Genomic DNA, 19,414 nt, shown 5'->3' on the forward strand with positions numbered 1-19,414 from the left:
CGTCAGGACCCACGGCCTTTCGGTTTTTCATGTTGCGAAGGCAATTTCGCACCTCGTCTGGCGTAATAGGGGCAACAAGTCCAAGATTAGGGGGCAGTTCCGGAGGAGACACATTTGCGTGTTGCGTGTTCAGCAACTCGTTGAAGTAGCTACGCCACCTCTCCTTCACTCGGAATACGTCGCAAACCAAATTCAATATTCTACATACAAAAATTCGCCAATGTACTGTAAAAATATGGGTGTTCAAATCATCTCAAAAATATGTCCCATAACTCTTATGGCAGTGAATTAAGAACTATGGGACATATTTTTGAGTAACTTGTCTATATTATATATTTTTACAGTTGTCTGTACAGTCGTCATCAGATATATCGGAGCGGCTAAGGTGCTCACAAATATCTGAACTCGCATTCTAACGCCTTGACCATAGAGGCGTGTTCACATATTTGTGAGCACCTTGACCGCTGCGATATATCTGACTGGCGACTACCCAATATCGACTTGCTTTTGTACTAAAATACATAGCAGATAAGTTGCACCAATAGGGTATTTTCCTACTAGTCAAATCAGTTACTTTTTTAGAACTGCCAAAATGATTTCAAATTCAAATTCAAACAATTTATTTCAGAATAAATATAATTTGCTAATATGGAATTTATATGAAACATTACATCGTGACGTCACGGTCAACTCACCTACTTTTTATATTTCAATCCGATTTATTAAATAGAACTTGTGTTTAAAAATAACTCCTATCCGTGTTTTTCTAATAATTATCTGGTGCTTTATTTCATGCATGGTGTAAAATAATTTATTTTAAATACAGTATAATACCCTATTGAAACATTCATATCATAATCATAAGACATATTTTTTTAATACCCATTAACTTACAATGAAATTGCAGGTGAAATCGCCTTCGAGGACGTATCCCTAGAATACGAGAAACCCCCCAAAAAGGAGGAGCTTCAAAATCCCCACAAAAAGCACAAAGATGTCGAAGCCCCCAAAGTTGTTGAGGCTAAAGAGCTTCCCTCATATGCTATAAGGGGGGTCAGTTTCGTTGTGAGGCCTGCCGAGAAGGTAGCTGTTGTTGGAAGAACTGGAGCTGGCAAGAGCTCACTCATACAGGCCCTGTTCAGGTAATATTAAAGTTTCAAGCGCCTGAATAAAATGTTAGAGCAATGTTTCTTTACTGCAAATGTTGCTATGTTTTTGCTATCAGGCGCTGTATATTAAAGGTATAAAAAGATAGTATAAGCGAGGGAACTTGCAACGTATGCTATAAGGGGGGTCAGTTTCGTTGTGAGACCTGCTGAGAAGGTGGCGGTCGTTGGAAGAACGGGGGCTGGGAAGAGCTCACTCATACAGGCCCTGTTCAGGTAATATTAAAGTTACAAGCGCCTGAATATAATGTTACAGCAATGTTTTGTTTACTGTAGTTGTTGCTATGATATTGCTATCAGGCGCTGAATATTAAGGTATTAAAAGTTCCTTAAGTGAAAGAATTCCCTACATATGCTATAAGGGGGGTCAGTTTCGTTGTGAGACATGCTGAGAAGGTGGGTGTCGTTGGAAGAACTGGAGCTGGGAAGAGCTCACTCATACAGGCCCTGTTCAGGTAATACCAGGCGTGGCTCACTCCGTGATTTTATCGCGTCGCTACAAGTACATGCGGCTTCACCAGTTTTGGTGTCTAGTAGTTGTAGTAGGTAGGCTACGGAACGGATGCCTGCTCGCGTTTGCGCAACCTTGCGGTCATATCTGTCGTAATAAACGCGTTTTGTTGGAGAGTGAACCTTCTGTACCTACTATTATTTATTTTATTCTGTGCTAATACAAAAAATACAAGCGCCTGAATAAAATGCTCCAGCAATGTTTATTTACTGCAATTGTTGCTATGATATTGCTATCAGGCGCGGAATATTAAGGGTATAAAAGTTCATAAGATAGTATAAGTGAAAGAACTTCCAACGTATGCTATAAGGGGGGTCAGTCTCGTTGTGAGGCCTGCTGAGAAAGTAGCTGTTGTTGCAAGAACTGGAGCTGGCAAGAGCTCACTCATACAGGCTCTGTTCAGGTAATATTAGAGATTCAAGCGCCTGAATAAAATGTTTGAGCAATGTTTCTTTACTGTAGTTGTTGCTATGATACTCCTATCAGGCGCTCAGTATTAAGGTATAAAACGTTCCTAAGATAGTATAAGTGAAAGTACCACGTACCACGTATGCTATAAGGGGCGTCAGTTTCGTTGTGAGGCCTACTGAGAAGGTGGCAAGGTGGCCGTCGTTGGTTGCATTGGGGCTGGGAAAAGTTTATATAAAAATTTATTCTTGAGTGTATAAAATGTTCGAGTAATGTTTCATTATTGAAGTTATTACTATGTTAACTACTTATATCAGGCGCAACTCCCCACGTATTTTATTAAATTAATCACTTTTTACAGAAAAATAAACATAATGAGGAAACAGAACATATCCTAAGGGCCACCCCACATCTAGCGTCTTTCGAGCGTCGGCGTCTCGTCGGCGTCTACAACTCTATGGCCCAACGTCGACGCGACGTCGACGCAACTGCGGAGCGATGTCATTTTCCATAGCGCTGACCGACGCCGACGCTCGAAAGACGCCAGATGTGGGGTGGCCCTAACAAGGTGTATAGTTTCTGGTCTGGACGGACAGACAGTGGTCGTTTGTAAATACTTAGTACCTACGGGAATACCAGGATTAGTAACGTAACGAGTACTCTGGGCTGTGTTAGCGACCAGGGATGACACTCGGAAGATAATCGAAACTATAGTTTCGACGACCGGTCTGGCCTAGTGGGTAGTGACCCTGCCTGTGAAGCCGATGGTCCTGGGTTCGAATCCCAGTAAGGGCATTTATTTGTGTGATGAGCACAGATATTTGTTCCCGAGACGTGGATGTTTTCTATGTATTTAAGTATTTATATATTATATATATCGTTGTCTGAGTACCCACAACACAAGCCTTCTTGAGCTTACTGTGGGACTTAGTCAATCTGTGTAAGAAAGTCCTATAATATTTATAGTTGGTCAAACCAATTTGTCAGTCAGTAAGAACCAGGAAAACTATACTCATCCTTTTCTTTTGGCTGCTAGTACTAGTGTAAGACAAAGATAGTATGATTCTCTCTGCCTATGATTGAAACGAGACAGTCCTTTGACAAACTATAATGTTTATAACAGGTTAGGTAAGACGTCAGGCAAGATATCCGTGGACGGTGTGACGGCCGAGGAGGCGGGGCTCCGCGCGTGGCGCCAGCGCCTCGTGGCGCTCCCGCAGCGGCCTGCCTTGTTCGCCGGACCGCTACGGGACAATCTCGATCCGCAGCACATATATACTGATGCTGAGATATACGACGCGTTAAATGAGGTGAGATACATTGAGAACGCCTGGTCATTAATTCCGAGCAAAAAGAATAGATAGTATAGAGGGGTCCTGTCATTGTAAATTTTGTAGTCACTGTAAATTTACTGCCATCTATCGACACACGACTAAAATTCAAAATGAAAACGTATAAAGTTATCAAAAAATGTATATATATGGATAAATGATATTATTATTTTTATATCATTTCGATCCATGTTCATTCACTGATATCTATGTGTTAAAATTGTTAAATATGAAACGTTGTCGTCACGCCATCTAGCCGAGGATAGGCTAAAGGTGTGTGCGCCATCTATTCGAGAATGACTTTTACTTGAATTCCGAGGCACGTTTTTTCCTTAGACTTTATTCGTCTTATACGAAGTTACATATGTCTTTGATTCCGAGCAATGTTTAACTTATGTAAATGATGCCATGAATGATCTATCTGGCGCAATAGGGTATTTGACTGTATTTAAAATAAAGTATTTTACACCGAGAAAGAAATAAAGCACCAGAAGATTAATAGAGAAACGTAGACAGCAGTTATTTATAGACACAATTTATATTTTAAACCCCGTGTAAAACTATAAAGAGTAGGTAATTAGATTGTGACGTCACATGCTAGTGTTTCATATAAATTCCATAGTAGCAAAATCGTTTTGACAGTTCGATAAAAGAAACTGATTTTACTAGTAGTCAAATACCCTATACTTTTAGCATAATATACAGTTTTGTATGTCATGTTACGGAGGGGAGAAAAATAATACTAATTAAAACAACTGAGAATTAATTCCTCCTGTGATTGCGAGGCAAAAACATTAATTTCAGCTCTTTATTCCAAGGTGGAACTAACCGAAATGATTAACAACATGCCAGCTGGCCTGTCGACGATGGTGGGGGACGGCGGAGGCAACTTCTCCGCGGGGCAGAGGCAACTGGTTTGCCTCGCGCGGGCCGCCTTGGCTCGCTGTCGAGTGTTGGTGCTTGACGAGGCGACTGCCAACGTGGATACTGAGTGAGTCTACATTACAATAACTCATTTATTGAACAGATTTATAGCTTATAATCTGAAATAGATGTCATATACGCGGTGGAGACGGGAATGCAGTTATTTTTTAGCCACCCTGTATAGAAAAATGACGAAGCCCTCCAGTGGTGGAGTCCGGATGTTAGATATAATTATTGTTTATTATTTATAATAATTTGATTTGTCCTCAAAATTGAAATAGTACATTATTGTCGAGGCTCGGAAGTAGCTACTTGCAGGCTGAGGATTCGTTTTAAACGGACGACCTTGGGAGTCCGTTTAATTGAATCCGAAGCCAGCAAGTAGCCTTCCAGCCGAGTCATATATAGTGCTTTTCTCAAAAATGGTGCAAGAAATATAAATATCATAGAAATATTTTACAAAAGCAACTTTCTTACGTATATATTTTCACAGAAAAAAGTAGAAACAATTGAAAAAATTAGCTTTGCCGCCTTTTTATTTTTTAATAAAAAAATAGAAGTGTATTTTCTGCCGAAAATACGCCAACCTATTTGAGACAGCTAAATAGTCGCGGTACTAATCATCTGTTTGGCTGTTTAATGGGCCTGTGCCTTCATTTGATATGGCCATTTCAACTTTTATAAAGTTTGGAACTCGACAAATAATGGAATTTGTATGCAACATTGCAGTCCCAAAATCGAGACTGCAATGTTTTTAACTTTTTAATTTTTGACTGACCATAAACTACGCGCTTCGCGACCTATTTTTTAAACGGCAAAGTCGACTTTGCCGTCCATTTTTGAGAAAAGATTTATTATATATGTTATTCATCACTAAGGGTGGTATTCTACCTGTCCAATGTCATTGCGTCTCACTCTCTCATTAAGCAAAATGTGAGACGCTTTCAGCCACTTTGAAAAAAATCCGAAAACGGAATCGCCAAAAAAATTATATTCTGAAACCTGTTCACAAAGTTTCACGAGAAATACCACCTGTAGAGAACAACCGGACATACTTTTGTCCACTCCGAAACGGAGACCTTCGCTAATACTCGTTCAACTAAGTTAAGTCAGTGGGGAGACACTCCTGACTTCGGGCAAACTCGGCTCCGTTCGGCTCAGCATTGCTCCGAGCAATTATTAGGGTTGGCACCACTTGACATCCTTTTGCGTGCACGACCCCAGATAAGATAATGATGTGAATTTCGACAACCGTAAATAGCCGAAAGGGATAGTGCCATACATTAGAAAGGGAAAGCATGATTCGTCCCTGAAACGCTGTCAAACTTCGTTTTTGTAGGAAGTGTCCTTTCTGTACGGTAGTACTATTATTTATTCTGTGGCTAAGCGACCGAGATTTCATGAAATTGGCTTCTTCCAGAACCGACAAGCACATCCAGAACACAATTCGCAGCAAATTCGCGCATTCCACCGTGCTCACCATCGCGCACAGACTCAACACCGTCATGGACTACGATAGAGTCATCGTCATGGACCGGTAAGTACAGTCGGTAGTGGCGCTGCCTACCTTCGCGTGGGGCCGAAAGTCCGAAGCGTCCGAAAGAGATGCGCCTCGCGCGAGGCCGAAAGTTGAGCATCGGGAGGCTAGTGCTCAAAAAGGACAATAGTTTAAAACCGGCCAAGTACGAGTAAGATTCGCGAACGAAGGGTTCCGTACCATTACGAAAAAACGGCAAAAAATAATCACGTTTTTTTGTATAGGAGCCCCCACCTCAATATTTATTTTATTCTTTTTTTGTATTTGTTGTTATAGCGGCAACAGAAATACATCATCTGTGATAACTTCAACTGTCTAGCGATCACGGTTCAGGAGTTACAGCCTGGTGACAGACGGACGGACGGACAGCGGAGACTTAGTATACACACCCCAGGCCAAAAGTATGCAAACAAACTTATATGACAATAAAAACTAATTTTCACATAAATAATGTATTTATTAAAAAGAAATATAATATAGTAAAATGATAATAGAACATTTTAAAAGTAAATTACTTATAATTTTCTTTAAAAATTAAGAAAAATAACTTTGTTTCCATACTTTTGGCCTGGGGTGTAATCGGGTCCCGTGTTTACGCTTTGGGTACGGAACTCTAAAAACTCTGCTGGCTGAACCCACTTCACCTTAAATAAATATATATTTTCACCTCAGCAGCTCGAACAAGGGTACTTTGCTTCTTAAAAACAGTGAGCAAAATGCGATTTTGCTCACTGAGTGAGACAAAATGACATTCAAGTGACCTACTTTATAGTCAAATGTCATTTCAACATGCGGGGTCTAATACAAGTTCGATATACTTGGGTTCTATTATCTCTGTCCCTCTAGGTATGTTCTCACTGCTTAGGGTGAAACATTTTGTGTACTACACGAGATCAAAGTTATTTACATCTCGTGCGCTTTTGAATCCCTTACTACGCTCGCTTGCACGGGACTCAAAATAAGCACTCGAAGAAATATCAAACTTTGATCTCTTGTTGTACAAATAACTATTTCTGTGGCTGAACTGTATATATTAGGTCATTACCTATGAAATTGGCGTTTTGTTCGGAGAATTTCAACGAAACACGAATTTCCATACAATTAATTTTGCGGATATTTTTTTGATGGCTAATTCAAACCAAACAAAATTTTTCCAGTAATTTTTGACACCTTTAAGGTATGTTTTCAATATCTCCATTTCTTGAAAATTGGTACCATTAGAAAAATATAAGTAATTTTAATACTCGAACCGACAGCACATGAAAAGACCTATTTTCAAGGCTTAATTCTGAACACTTAACAATAAAAAATTACAATTAATTGCTGTCAAGCAGTTTGGCGAAATCATATTGTAGTTTTATTGTAATTGTGTATGTACTTTTGTAAAAAAAAAAAAACTAGGATCAGACTTATATCTATGAACAAAAACGCCAATTTCATAGGTAAGGACCTAATATCTACATAATGATATTACAGTGGACGCGTGGTGGAGTCGGGGCACCCGTTCGAGCTGCTGGCGCCGCCGGCCCGCGACGCGCCGCGCCGGTCCACACTGCTGTCCAAGAGCCAGGTAACTCAATCAAACGCAATATTTATTTATGTTAAGGGGCTCAATATTTCAATGTGTCATACACTAAGAAAAAAATTACGAAGCCCACTAAGTGAAGGCCGGATTCGAACCGGCGTCTTTAGCTATCGCGGCTGACGCCATGAACCCCTAGGCCTTAGAGTTGGTCAAAGACGCCCAAGTCTTTCTATGATGGCATATAGTCGAGAAATTGGGACCGGTTCCACCGTGGCGTTAGCCGCGATAGGCCCCGTGCATGAACTATAGGGGGCAGCATAGGAGCCGTCAGATTTTTGGAGCGAGGCGTAAATGTGTCGTTTATGCTTCCGATGTAGCCCGCAAGATGGCAGAACCTACTGTGCACAAGGAAACGTACCGACGAGAGCGGTAGATGGTAGCACTTGTTTTGGCAATGTACATGTCCACATATGTTTCCGATTCAGGCCACAAGATGGCAGACCCTCCACGCGCACGGTCCCTATTCATCCTTACGTGTCTTATCATGTAAACAAACGTGACGTCAAATTAACATTCCAACAATACGATTCATAATTTCATAGCCAATCTAGACATCGTAATGTCACATGTTTTTGAGGTGACCCGTTCGTTACTGCGATTATTGATGAAAATCTTATTAGAAATGATATTTTTCAGTGGCTATTTGGTTAATTTCAATACTTTGTGAGTTTCTTAAAGTATACAACAACATTTTAAGTGATGATTATTGTGTAACTCCAGGGAAAAGTGTGATAATGTCTTCGAGAAGTGTTTGTTTACATGATAGGATATCTCTTCGTCTTCGCCACATTAATAATGAATTAAATATTAATTTGTACTTATCGTGTCTTTTTCCTTTGTTTGATTTGTTGCTGTATTGTAAGTTTCCTTTGCGACAGTAAATTACTTTTTAAATTATTTTTTATTTACGTATACACACATTGATTATATTAATTTATTGTAATGTATTTGATCCAGGCTCCGTTAGCGATACCGGAGAATTTCACATTCGACCCGTCCGCCGAGCGCGACGTCGACCAGAACGAAACGCTCATCGTGTCGCGCGACAGGACCAGGACTTACTCCAACAGGTACTCCAACTATTAGAATCGGACCAATGTTACTCTGCATGGTATTTGCAATGTGACGTGACGAAGTGTGGCAATGCGATCGCTAATGCCAAATTTCTATGAAAATTAACAAAGCCCTCCAGTGGCGAAGGCCGAATTCGAACCGGCGTCTTTAAGCTATCGCGGCTAATGCCCTGAACCCCCAGGCAACATCGCCACAGCGGATTTTTCCAACTACCCGCACTTGGTCTTGTTTATCAACTTAAAGTGTGAATATATTACAAATTCTTGATTTCCGAAATAGAAAAATTGCAGTATTACAGGTTATGCTGACTCACACACTAGGCATAATATGGCTTACAGTAAAAATAATGATATATAGTATATCGTCGGGTGACAAGCAAAAGTTACAAGTGTAATAAAGTGCATTGTTACTTTAATTTTTTGATAGTACTTAGTGACATTTGCTTGTCACCCGACGATTATAATCGGTCAGTTACAACTAGGGAATGCAATCCCGCATGAGAAATTCAATCCCGGCATTTATAATGTGAAGTTTAGCACTTTACTTTATTTGGAAATGTAACATTTAAATAATATTTTTTTTTCATTAAGCCCAACCAAAAGATTCAGATTTTTTTTTTGGTGAATGTTACGGAGTTTAGAGAAAAGCCTTTATCATATCCATTTATTTGACGCAGATGTGTGTTTTCTATGTATTTCATTATTTGCATATTATTTATACGAATATATATCGTTGTCTAAGTACTTACACAATAAGACTTCATGAGCTTACCGTGGGCACAGTGTGCAGTGTAAAAAGTACAACAGTGGGCCGACGGCCTTTAACGTGTACCGAGCTACTAATAACAATGGCGATGATAGCGACGTATGCAGCTCGGGTCCCCCCTCTCCCCTCGTCGAATGACTGTATAGACTGTGTTGACATCCTACAGAAGAAGCCAGAACGTTGCTTTTATACAATAATTTGGAAGGAGAACTATAACATTGCCAAAGAAATTTATATACCAGAGGAATTTTGTCTTTTATATGGGTCAACAAGGCGCCTCTGTCTACGGAATTGAAGGCATTGCAAACATCCACCTTAAGCAGGACCTCCCCTGCCTTATGCTCGAGGAATGTTCGCACGGTGTGCACGGCGGCTTCACATCCACTTTTGGAGCCAAACCCCAGTTAGACAGGTTGAACTTTAGGCGTGCCGTGGGACTTTAGTCAATTTGTGTAAGAATGTCCCTATAATATTTATTTATTTAAAAGAGACTGACATAGGGACTATCATTCGACGCAAAATGTATAGTGGTGTTTTTTTTTATTAACTCAATGTATGTACATGAACAGGTCTGAAGTGAGCGACGTAGATGGAGGTATCTTCAAAACGCTAGTGGAACAGACGGGCCGCGACACCGCAGCCATGCTATACCAGATGGCCGAGGAGGTGAGATTACTATACTTCGTTTTTAGGGTTCCGTACCCAAAGGGTAAAAACGGGACCCTATTACTGAGATTCCACTGTCCGTCTGTCTGTCCAGTGTCTATCACCAGGCTGTTATTATTAGTAAATAAATAAATAAAACAGTTGAAATTTTCACAGATGATGTATTTCTGTTGCCGCTATAACAACAAATACTAAAAACAGAATAAAATAAACATTTAAGTGGGGCTCCCATACAACAAACGTGTTTTTTTTGCTGTTATTTACGTAATGATATGGAACCCTTCGTGCGGGAGTCCGACTCGCACTTGCCCGATTTTTTTAAATATATTTCTCCTTGTTTGATATTATAATTATTAATTTTCAGAGCTACAACAAAATGCTGGCAAGGAAGAGCAAAGTTGAATAACCGGTCCTACTCGCCACATTGAAGAAAATATGCATCAATCAATTAAAGACCATTACAGTACATCTGGCGCTACATTACGATACCCTGTGGTATAATATAGTACATTGTGCAACATGGGGCGTAAGTTGAATATTGCAAACGAGAGTAAGTTAAATCGCGACGCCTTGTATAAAGACAAAAAACTGTTAATTATGGCACTAGAAACTTCATAACTCCCTAGGGAGAACGCTTTTTCTATAACTCCCACTAAACCTGCGTGCAATTCCACATTTACTGAGCGAGTGTGATGAAAAGTACATTACGTAACTACGTTGAAAATTAAAATGGCCATATGTACTGTAAAACCTACGATACACGTGCGAATACGTGATTCGCCACTCGTTGCGAATTTCCCATTTTCCGCACTTGTATCGCAAATTACTGTAAGTGCCTTGCCATGAGGACTATAATCTGTGTAAAGAAATCTTCCAATACTTAAGAGGGAAGTGGGCGGCCACTTCTCAATACAAACGTAGTTCCCATTTTCCTCTCTCGTCGCCCCTTAATGATAATGTCTGTTCGTTTTATATCGATTACGTCTCGAATTTAAACTGTATATTTTTCGAATACATAATATTATGTTTACTGTATCCAATCCACCATTATAATATAACATTCGTGATAAATACCCACAATTTGACAAAAAAACTAGGTCGCGATTTAAGTCACATTGAAATCACATTAAAATTATGCATTTCTACTTAATTAATTTAAATATTATATATTAGTGCCTTTTGCATTTAAACAATGAACGGGTATTGGCCAGGTTTTATATGGCCGAATTTTAAAAATCATCATAGGGTAATTCGTCAATAACTGGCCACCTTATACTAAAAATGAATTCTATTCACCAATAATGTATAAACAGAATTAATTTTAGTACAAGGTGGCTAGTTATTAAATGATGGCCAGTTATTGAAACCTTATACTAAAATTAATTCTGCCTTTAATTTTACTAAAACTTATGAGATAAATGAATAGAATTATTTTTTAGTATAAGGTGGCCAGTTATTAAACAGTGGCCAGTTATTGACGATTTACCCTAATACCTTAACTAGGTATGACCAAAAATATGAAAATCTAATAGCGTAAAACGAAAAATTTTACAATAATTGGCTAAGCCATTTTTCTTAGGCAAATAACTTAACGCTTGAAGATTAATTTCATTACTATAAGCATCACATATGAAATGAAAAAAAAAAAAACGAAGTACCAAATCTCAATTCGGAACATAGTTAACCAATTTGTTTGCTAGGCCACTATAGAACCGTAAACTACTAGAATAGATACATGACATACATCACATATTCCTGACATATATGTCAGTAACTTTGGCCGTTTGTCAGGAATACGGCCGGAATACGAAAATGTCAGGAATTTTTGTGAATTAACATACCTCTTTTGTTATGTGCCTAAAAAGGTACATTATTAAAATGTACTTACATAAATTCAAACAAATTCACAAATCAAATTTGTTTTCAAACAAACATATCAAATCAAATTTATTGTAATCTGGTAACACTCGTAGAAGATAAACAGATTGATTCATTATGACATGGTTATGGTTCTATAGTGGCCTAGGAATCATATTGGTTGACTGTACAAAGAATTGACATTGCGAAATGGTTACTCTGTTCGTAACCAGTTACGAACAAAAAAAAAGTTCTTGTTCATAACTATACTCTGTTTCTGTAGGTATTTAAATAAAAGTAAACAAAATCATTACATGATCAAATAATGTAGGTTAAAGTCAGGTCGTTCAGTGACTGATCCAGGCGGTTTGGTTGGTTAACCAATAAATGTTATAACTACCCGAAAATGTACAAATTGTTTTGTCTACATTTATTTAAATACCCAAAGATACAGACTATAGTTCGTACCTTTGTTACGTAAAAATACACCAATACTCGTATCCCTCAGAGATTCGCCTATCGGCTATAAATCTAAGATGTGATCAGGTATACTTATTTGCAACATTACCCATCCAATGCATTTAATGTCAATTGTGTGTTGTGATCATTTTTAGCTTATACGCTAATTAAGGCATAGGAACACCTATCATAATTAATAAGACATGGAGTATAAAATTATCAAATATAGGGTGTTTTAGTAAAAGTCAATTGTCAACTTTTTTTTTCTGTTGTGTCCCGTGAGTCAGGAGACAACAGTAACACACGACAACAGCAACCCACTTGTAACATGATCATGATTAGGTAGTAGAAGGTCCATAAATAAAATGTTTTTAAATTATGTAAATTCCAGTTCTGGTGCAATTCAATCCCAGTTTCAATATGTGACCCAGGAGACAGATAAGTAGATTCACCCAAAAAAAGGTGCTGTTAGGCAACAAAATGAAACATAGCATACAAAGTTCTTAATTATTACTTAGGTACTTAAAGTACCTCCAAGAAAAATAACGAAATAAAATTCGCTTGTCCCATTATTGGGGCAAGTACCCTTACCGTATGAGCACAAGTACATGGAATGTAAGGGTCAAACACATTTCAGAAAAAGGTCACTTCTGTGGACAATACATTAAAAGTTAACGCCCGTACATGTATATCACATTTTTCTTATATGAGTCTCAAGTAGTGAAAAAATGTATCCCACCTTAAGGGTGCAGCGTAAAATTTTGATTTTGATTCTCTTTGCTATGTCTACAGGAAAAATGCGAAAGTTAAGCATACTATAAAATGTGTATGACCCTAAGGTCAGTGTCTTAACCTCATGTCTTCTGATAAAGTAAATGTCAATACAAACTGAAACTTGCCTTATCAACAGACATCGTAAATTTTACAGCATTTTTGGTGCAGCGAAGTGGTGTTAACGGAATTGGTATAGATGTCGTAGGCCGATCGTAAGATCAGGCAGATCGTAATGTTCCTGTGTAATGTTTTGACGATAGTCACATTAAACCAATAGATAGGTAGGATAGGTTCGTTAGGTTGCTTCAGATGCCCGAAGGGCAAACTGCCCAGAAATAGGAGCCCCGCGTAGCGGGGCTCCGTCGACTCAGGGAACGAGTCAAAGATTTTCACGTTTCACGATATGCCGACGACCGCCGACATAGATAATTCCAACTGAAATGGTAAATTAAGGTTAATATTAACGTAATTTACTCTAATTAATCATTAGGGTTTATACCAATTCCGTTAACACCACTCCGCTGCACAGAAAATGCTATAAAATTTACGATGTCTGCTTATTAAACATGGTGCTATGCTATATTACTTTAATTTAAAATAATTAGCAAATTATAGATATACCTATTATTACGTAAATAACGTGCTATTGTCAATTAGGTTAATTCACCAGTAATTGGCCACCCTAAACTAAAAATGAATTCTATTCACCTAGGTATATAAACAGAATTCATTTTAGTATAAGGTTTCAATAACTGGCCAGCCTTCAATAACTAACCTTATACTAAAATGAATTCTGTTTAATAGGTGAATATAATTCGTTTTTGGTTTGGGGTGGCCAGTTACTAAGAGTGGCCAGTTACTGGCGAATAACCTTACCTATTATTACGTAAATGATGTGCTATTTCCAATTATGTCATATGTTCTAACATTATTTTACCTAATAAGTGTTTCACATAATCTATGTTTTTGTTGTCAATTATTTAAATATGTTTTTTAAATAAATGATTCGAATAAGTAACGCAAGTATTAGATTTAATAGTGTTATTCTTATCAATATTAAAAGTGAAATTTTATTAGGTGAAATAATATTAAACGTGCAATTTATCAGTATTCGGGCTCCACTATTTTTGCCCTAATTTTAATTGTATATTATTTATGCATTTTTTATCCCAATCTTATGTTATGTACTTATTAGTGTATATAGTGTTATGTACTTAAGTGATCAAATATAAAATGTTATATTGGTTGCTGGTACATTGTGATATTTAAAGCGAATAAATATTTTAAATATGAATTTTTGTTTTATTTTGTGAGTAAATATGTAAGGACCACTAACCCGGGGTTAACCGGTTAAAGCTGGCGTTACCATGGTTATCAGTAAAATTTGACACTGTGTTAACGGTTTAACCGGTTAACCAGGTTAGTGGGATGGTGCAAGTGGCGCTTAGAAGGTGTTCGTAACTTTGTTTTGTAACTATATAGTTACGATCGAAACATCCATGATGGTTACATACAAAGATTGGACAGAGTTAGTGGCGGATTTGCAGTCTTTGCCGCCCTAGGCCCCAGGCCCTGTAGCCGCCCCTTTCTCAACAACCATCGTATTGATTACATTTTGAGTTATTTCTTGTTATCATCAGCGAATTTTTTGTCACAATTTGCCGCCCCTAATATTTTGCCGCTCTAGGCCCGGGCCTACTAGGCCTTAGTTAGGGCAAATCCGCCACTGGACAGAGTGAAAACGCTCTTAGCTTATCTTATCTTATGGCCATCAACAGGGGCCCATTTCTCGAAAGATATTAGTCTAATATTACTAGTGTGTTGTCATGGCAACCCATACGATTTGACAGATCGTGGACTAATATTATTAGTCTAATACCGTTCGAGAAATGGGCCCCTGTCAAATCGTATGGGTTGCCATGACAATACACCAATAATATTAGACTAATATCGTTCGAGAAATGGGCCCCAGACCTAACGGACCGTTAAGGTCGCCGCAAGGGCGTCGGATGACATTGCGTATGGCCTAACAAGGTCTAAACACTGGTACTTATAATCGTAATCGCGAAACCGTTCGTTCGTCAATTTTGCTCAAGTTTGCTCAAATATAAGAGTGATAGCGGCAAATACAGTAAATACTGGAAGTTCGTAGTGCCAGGTAGTGCCTAGCGCTGTGTCAAACACAAAAGCTGTCACTCGGACGCCACGTCACCGAAGTGTCAAACCTGAAATTGAACTTTATGCGTATGCTCGTAGGTCTATGTTGCTCTGTGGTCTGTGCGCGATTAATCCGTCTTTGGCGTTGGACCTACGGTGCGGATATATCGGTCATTGGCCTCCAACAGGTTAAGCAGCGGTCGTGCCTATGATATTTGTGGAAACAACAGAATATAGATACCTCATATATTTGCTAACTTTTTTTTTAAAGAGTAAATATTGTTTATTTTCTGTTTCAGGTAGGTACCTAAAAAAATCTAACTTATTTATAAAATAAATCTAAATTAAAACTAAAAAGTAATACTAACTCAAATAAAAATATATCTAAGAAATTGGGCCCCTTTGGCATTGTGCCGAGGACGCTGGCAGCATTTCCCCGCTGTATTGCGATGCTAATATGTTATGCGAGAAAGCTGCCAGCTCTTCGGTCACCAGTGAAGTCGATTAGTCTTTGATAGCCAGCGTTGATAGCTCTTTAAAAAGTTGTAGAGCATTAGGACCCCACGCGCCACGGGTCTCAACCCCAAATGCCATAATAAAAATATACTCGGGGCCGAGACCCCTGTACTTCTGGACTTTGGAGCTTTGGGTGAGGTGGGATGGGGTCAGAAGTGTCTACACAGGTAGCGTCCCACACTAGCACCCTTCCCAAACCCCAAGGAACCAGTTGCTAACTTGTATATACAACTATAATACATATAGGTACCTACTTTATAAATATCTTTAATACCTACTTTTAGTCGGTGTCAACGCTCTTTTACTTACGAAACTAAGTAGGTATCTATTTCTTTTTATTATAGTTTTGTTTAATAGTAAACAGATACTTACATTACAGAAACGTGGAAAGCGCAGCGAAAATGTTGCAGAGTCAATGGCATTACAAATTGTATCTCGCTATAGTTGCTATAATAAGATTCAAAACCATGCCAACTGCATTTTACTTGCTAAGCTATTCGAACCAGCATACAAACGGTCTATAATTACAATAATATTGATACAGAATTCGAGACCACCTCATTCTGGTTGGTAAGAATCCAAAGACGAGTCGAACAACAAATCTTGTTACACGCTCAGTCTATATTGATAAGCCGCCCCGCGAACATCGATCCCATAATGATTGCGAAATTATTTTTTATCGTCACATTTATCGGGGTCGGTCTCGGTTTACAGTTAAAGCAAGTGGTTATGCTATCCAGGCACAACATACGGACGCCTTTGACTACGAACTTACAGTTATTGACCCCTAAACGATGGCCTAAGTGGAACGGGGAAACGGGGTTTCTCACACCAAAAGGACGGATACTGGAACAAGCCATGGGGAGGTATTTCGCCGACTGGATTATCAAAGAGAAGTTACTATTGGATAAGTGCTCGAGAAATCAAGTGTTTGTGTTTTCTAATACGAAAGAAAGAACTATACAAACCGCGAAAACGTTCGCTGAAGGCGCTTTTGGCGAGTGCGCGGAAGTTTATTATAAGAACATAACGGGAATGGATCCAGTTTTTAATCCAGTTATAAGAAATGATACGGAAGAGTTTAGGGAGATCGTTTTAAGTGAAATGCAAGCGCAATTGAATAAAATCGACTCAAAAGACGCGCTATTAAGGCTGAATAAAATAGTCGATGTTAAAGATTCAGAATATTGTAAAACTGAACATATTTGCGATTTGAGTGAGGTGAAAAATAAAATAGTTTTCGAGTTAAATAAGGAACCAGATGTTGCTGGGGCGATCCAACTTGGAAATACTCTGGTTGACGCTTTCTTGATGGCGTATTACGATGGAATGAAAGAAGACGATGTAGCATGGGGACAAATACGAACAGTAGAAGAATGGGAGTCATTTTTGAAAATAATAAAAGCTTACCATAAGATCCGTTTTCAAACTAAGCTCTTGGATAAAGATGTAGCTTCGACGTTGCTTAAATATTTGGGGGATGTGTTTCAAAATGGTAGTAAAAAGTTCTATGTACTTGTAGGACACGATGCTAACATACTGTCGTTGATGTCAGCTTTGAATTTTAAAGATTATTCGTTGGATGGTCAGTTTGAGAACACGCCTATTGGCGGGAAAGTGGTATTTGAGAAGTGGTACGAAGAAGAGAAAGATAGAGAGCTCCTGCGAGTGCGCTACGTGTATCAGTCCTCGAAGCAGATCAGAGATGGCGTTGAAGCCAGTTTACAAAATCCGCCGCTGGAGGCGCTGCTGCGAATGGAAGATTGTGCTGTTGACGAAAACGGATACTGTCCGTGGAACGATTTTATAAGAAAATTTAACATAGTTTAGTCAATAATAGTAATAATCAGACGGTCGGTGAAGGAGCGTTGTTTTAATAGGCTCACAAAAGTATTAAGCAGTCTTGTCAGGTGGCAACAGTGTGCGCCTTCAACGCCTGGTAATGCCCCTACTCACATACTCCGTTGGCATATTAACTTTTTGGACGCCAATGACCGATATATCCGCACCGCAGGTCCAACGCCATCAAAGACTGATTAATCGGTCACATACCACAGGGCAACATAGACCTACCTACGTGCATATGCATAAAGTTCAATTTCAGTTTTGGCACTTCGGTGACGTGGCGTCCGAGTGACAGCTTTTGTGTTTCACACGGGGTGGACTCGGACCGATCGGAGGGTCCGACTACTGCTCACCACACCACACAGCGTACTGTAGCCAACAAGTTTGACTCTGTGCTGGCTGATAGATCGATCGCAGCGCCGGGCCGTGCTCGTCGACATCACCACCCCCCATGAATCCCATGAGAATCTCGTGACAGCCGAGAAGGAAAAGTCCAGCAAGTACTTGGCTCACGAGATAACCGCCATGTGATACTATTATGTCTGCGAATGGTTTCATAGCGATGAGTCTCGACTAACACCTTGAAAGACTCTCGCTAGGTGGCTGTACCAAGGGTCAGAAGCAGAAGGCTGTACCTTGGTCACGGCGCGTATGGTACGTCGGTTTCTCTCGGAGGCCCCGACCAGCTTGGGCCTTGCCTCGCTACCGGCAGCACGGCCCTAGCCTCCTGAGCCCCCTTGTCATTCATTTTTAAATTTGGAACCTTCTTATATTCCATTTTAATTCAAAATTCCATTTGGATTTTAATCCTTAATGAGTCCTCAGGGACTCAGGTGGCTAATAATGTGTTTATATGTAATGTATTTAAATTTTACTTACACATAAATGACCTAACTTAAGACCTATAAATAAAGGATAAAAATGATATTCAGTGTGTATCGTAAATCTTTTAGTATATGGACAGTAATCATAATCATAATATTTATTGATAATATAAATTACATGTCACATTTTATACAGTGTATAAAGATTATATTTAAGTATGAATTTTCACTACATAATGTAGGTTGTATTTAATATATTACATCTACCGTAGTTCCTAAATTTTAAAGAACTCTTTATGGTCGTAGAACGCTTGCTCGACTAACCAATTTCTTAATTTGTTTTTAAATACTGCTACGCTTTTGGCAACTACTATTGAATCTATATAGACAGTGTAGTAGATAATGTTATAAACTTATTCTGAATACGTAATAAAATTAAGTAGTTATCCTCATGTAATTTGCATCAGTTGATATTGATCCGTTAATATAATATTTACAGGGAAATTACCATTATCTTGGAACACGTCATTAATGATAACAAACAGAAATAGAATTTATGGTGATAATAATACTTGAGTTGACACATCATTGTTATTTTTCAGATGTTTTAGATATAAATAGATACTTATCCTACTTTAAACAATAGTTATTTACGATACAATATAGTTTGATATTTACCTGTTGCTTTTCGGTGAAGGAAAACATCGTGAGGAATCCGGACTAATCTGGATAAGGCCTAGAGGGGAAACCTAGTTTGGAAGGTCAGATGGCAGTCGCTTTCGTAAAAACTAGTGCCTACGTCAATTCTTGGGATTAGTTGTCAAGTGGACTTTCCGTATCTGTATCGTAAATAAATATTTTTATCACAAATTATGCTGTAGTTTCCTTAAATTTTGCAAACAGAACAAACAGGTTTGTTTTTTCTGTGTTATTTATATTTTACGACTCTATGATTGATTAATTTATTCTCAAAGTGACTTTGATATTATTTCCTTGATAATTTTAGACGACAGGT

At 38.6% G+C, this 19,414-nt stretch overlaps 1 protein-coding gene across 1 annotated transcript in view; it reads left to right on the forward strand.

Moving 5' to 3' along the window:
• The window catches only part of LOC134803792 (probable multidrug resistance-associated protein lethal(2)03659), a 40,792-nt gene extending 26,441 nt beyond the window's left edge, over positions 1-14,351 (forward strand). Inside the window, exons 26-33 of the mRNA XM_063776627.1 lie at positions 908-1,142; positions 3,209-3,395; positions 4,235-4,407; positions 5,761-5,877; positions 7,354-7,447; positions 8,420-8,532; positions 9,871-9,967; positions 10,332-14,351. Coding sequence (XP_063632697.1) covers positions 908-1,142; positions 3,209-3,395; positions 4,235-4,407; positions 5,761-5,877; positions 7,354-7,447; positions 8,420-8,532; positions 9,871-9,967; positions 10,332-10,373 — 1,058 coding nt within the window. The 3' untranslated portion in view covers positions 10,374-14,351. The remainder of the gene's footprint in view (positions 1-907; positions 1,143-3,208; positions 3,396-4,234; positions 4,408-5,760; positions 5,878-7,353; positions 7,448-8,419; positions 8,533-9,870; positions 9,968-10,331) is intronic.
• The last annotated feature ends 5,063 nt before the right edge of the window (positions 14,352-19,414 follow it).

The sequence above is a fragment of the Cydia splendana genome, chromosome 27 (genome assembly GCF_910591565.1).
Source record: "Cydia splendana chromosome 27, ilCydSple1.2, whole genome shotgun sequence".
Taxonomy (NCBI): Eukaryota; Metazoa; Arthropoda; class Insecta; order Lepidoptera; family Tortricidae; genus Cydia; species Cydia splendana.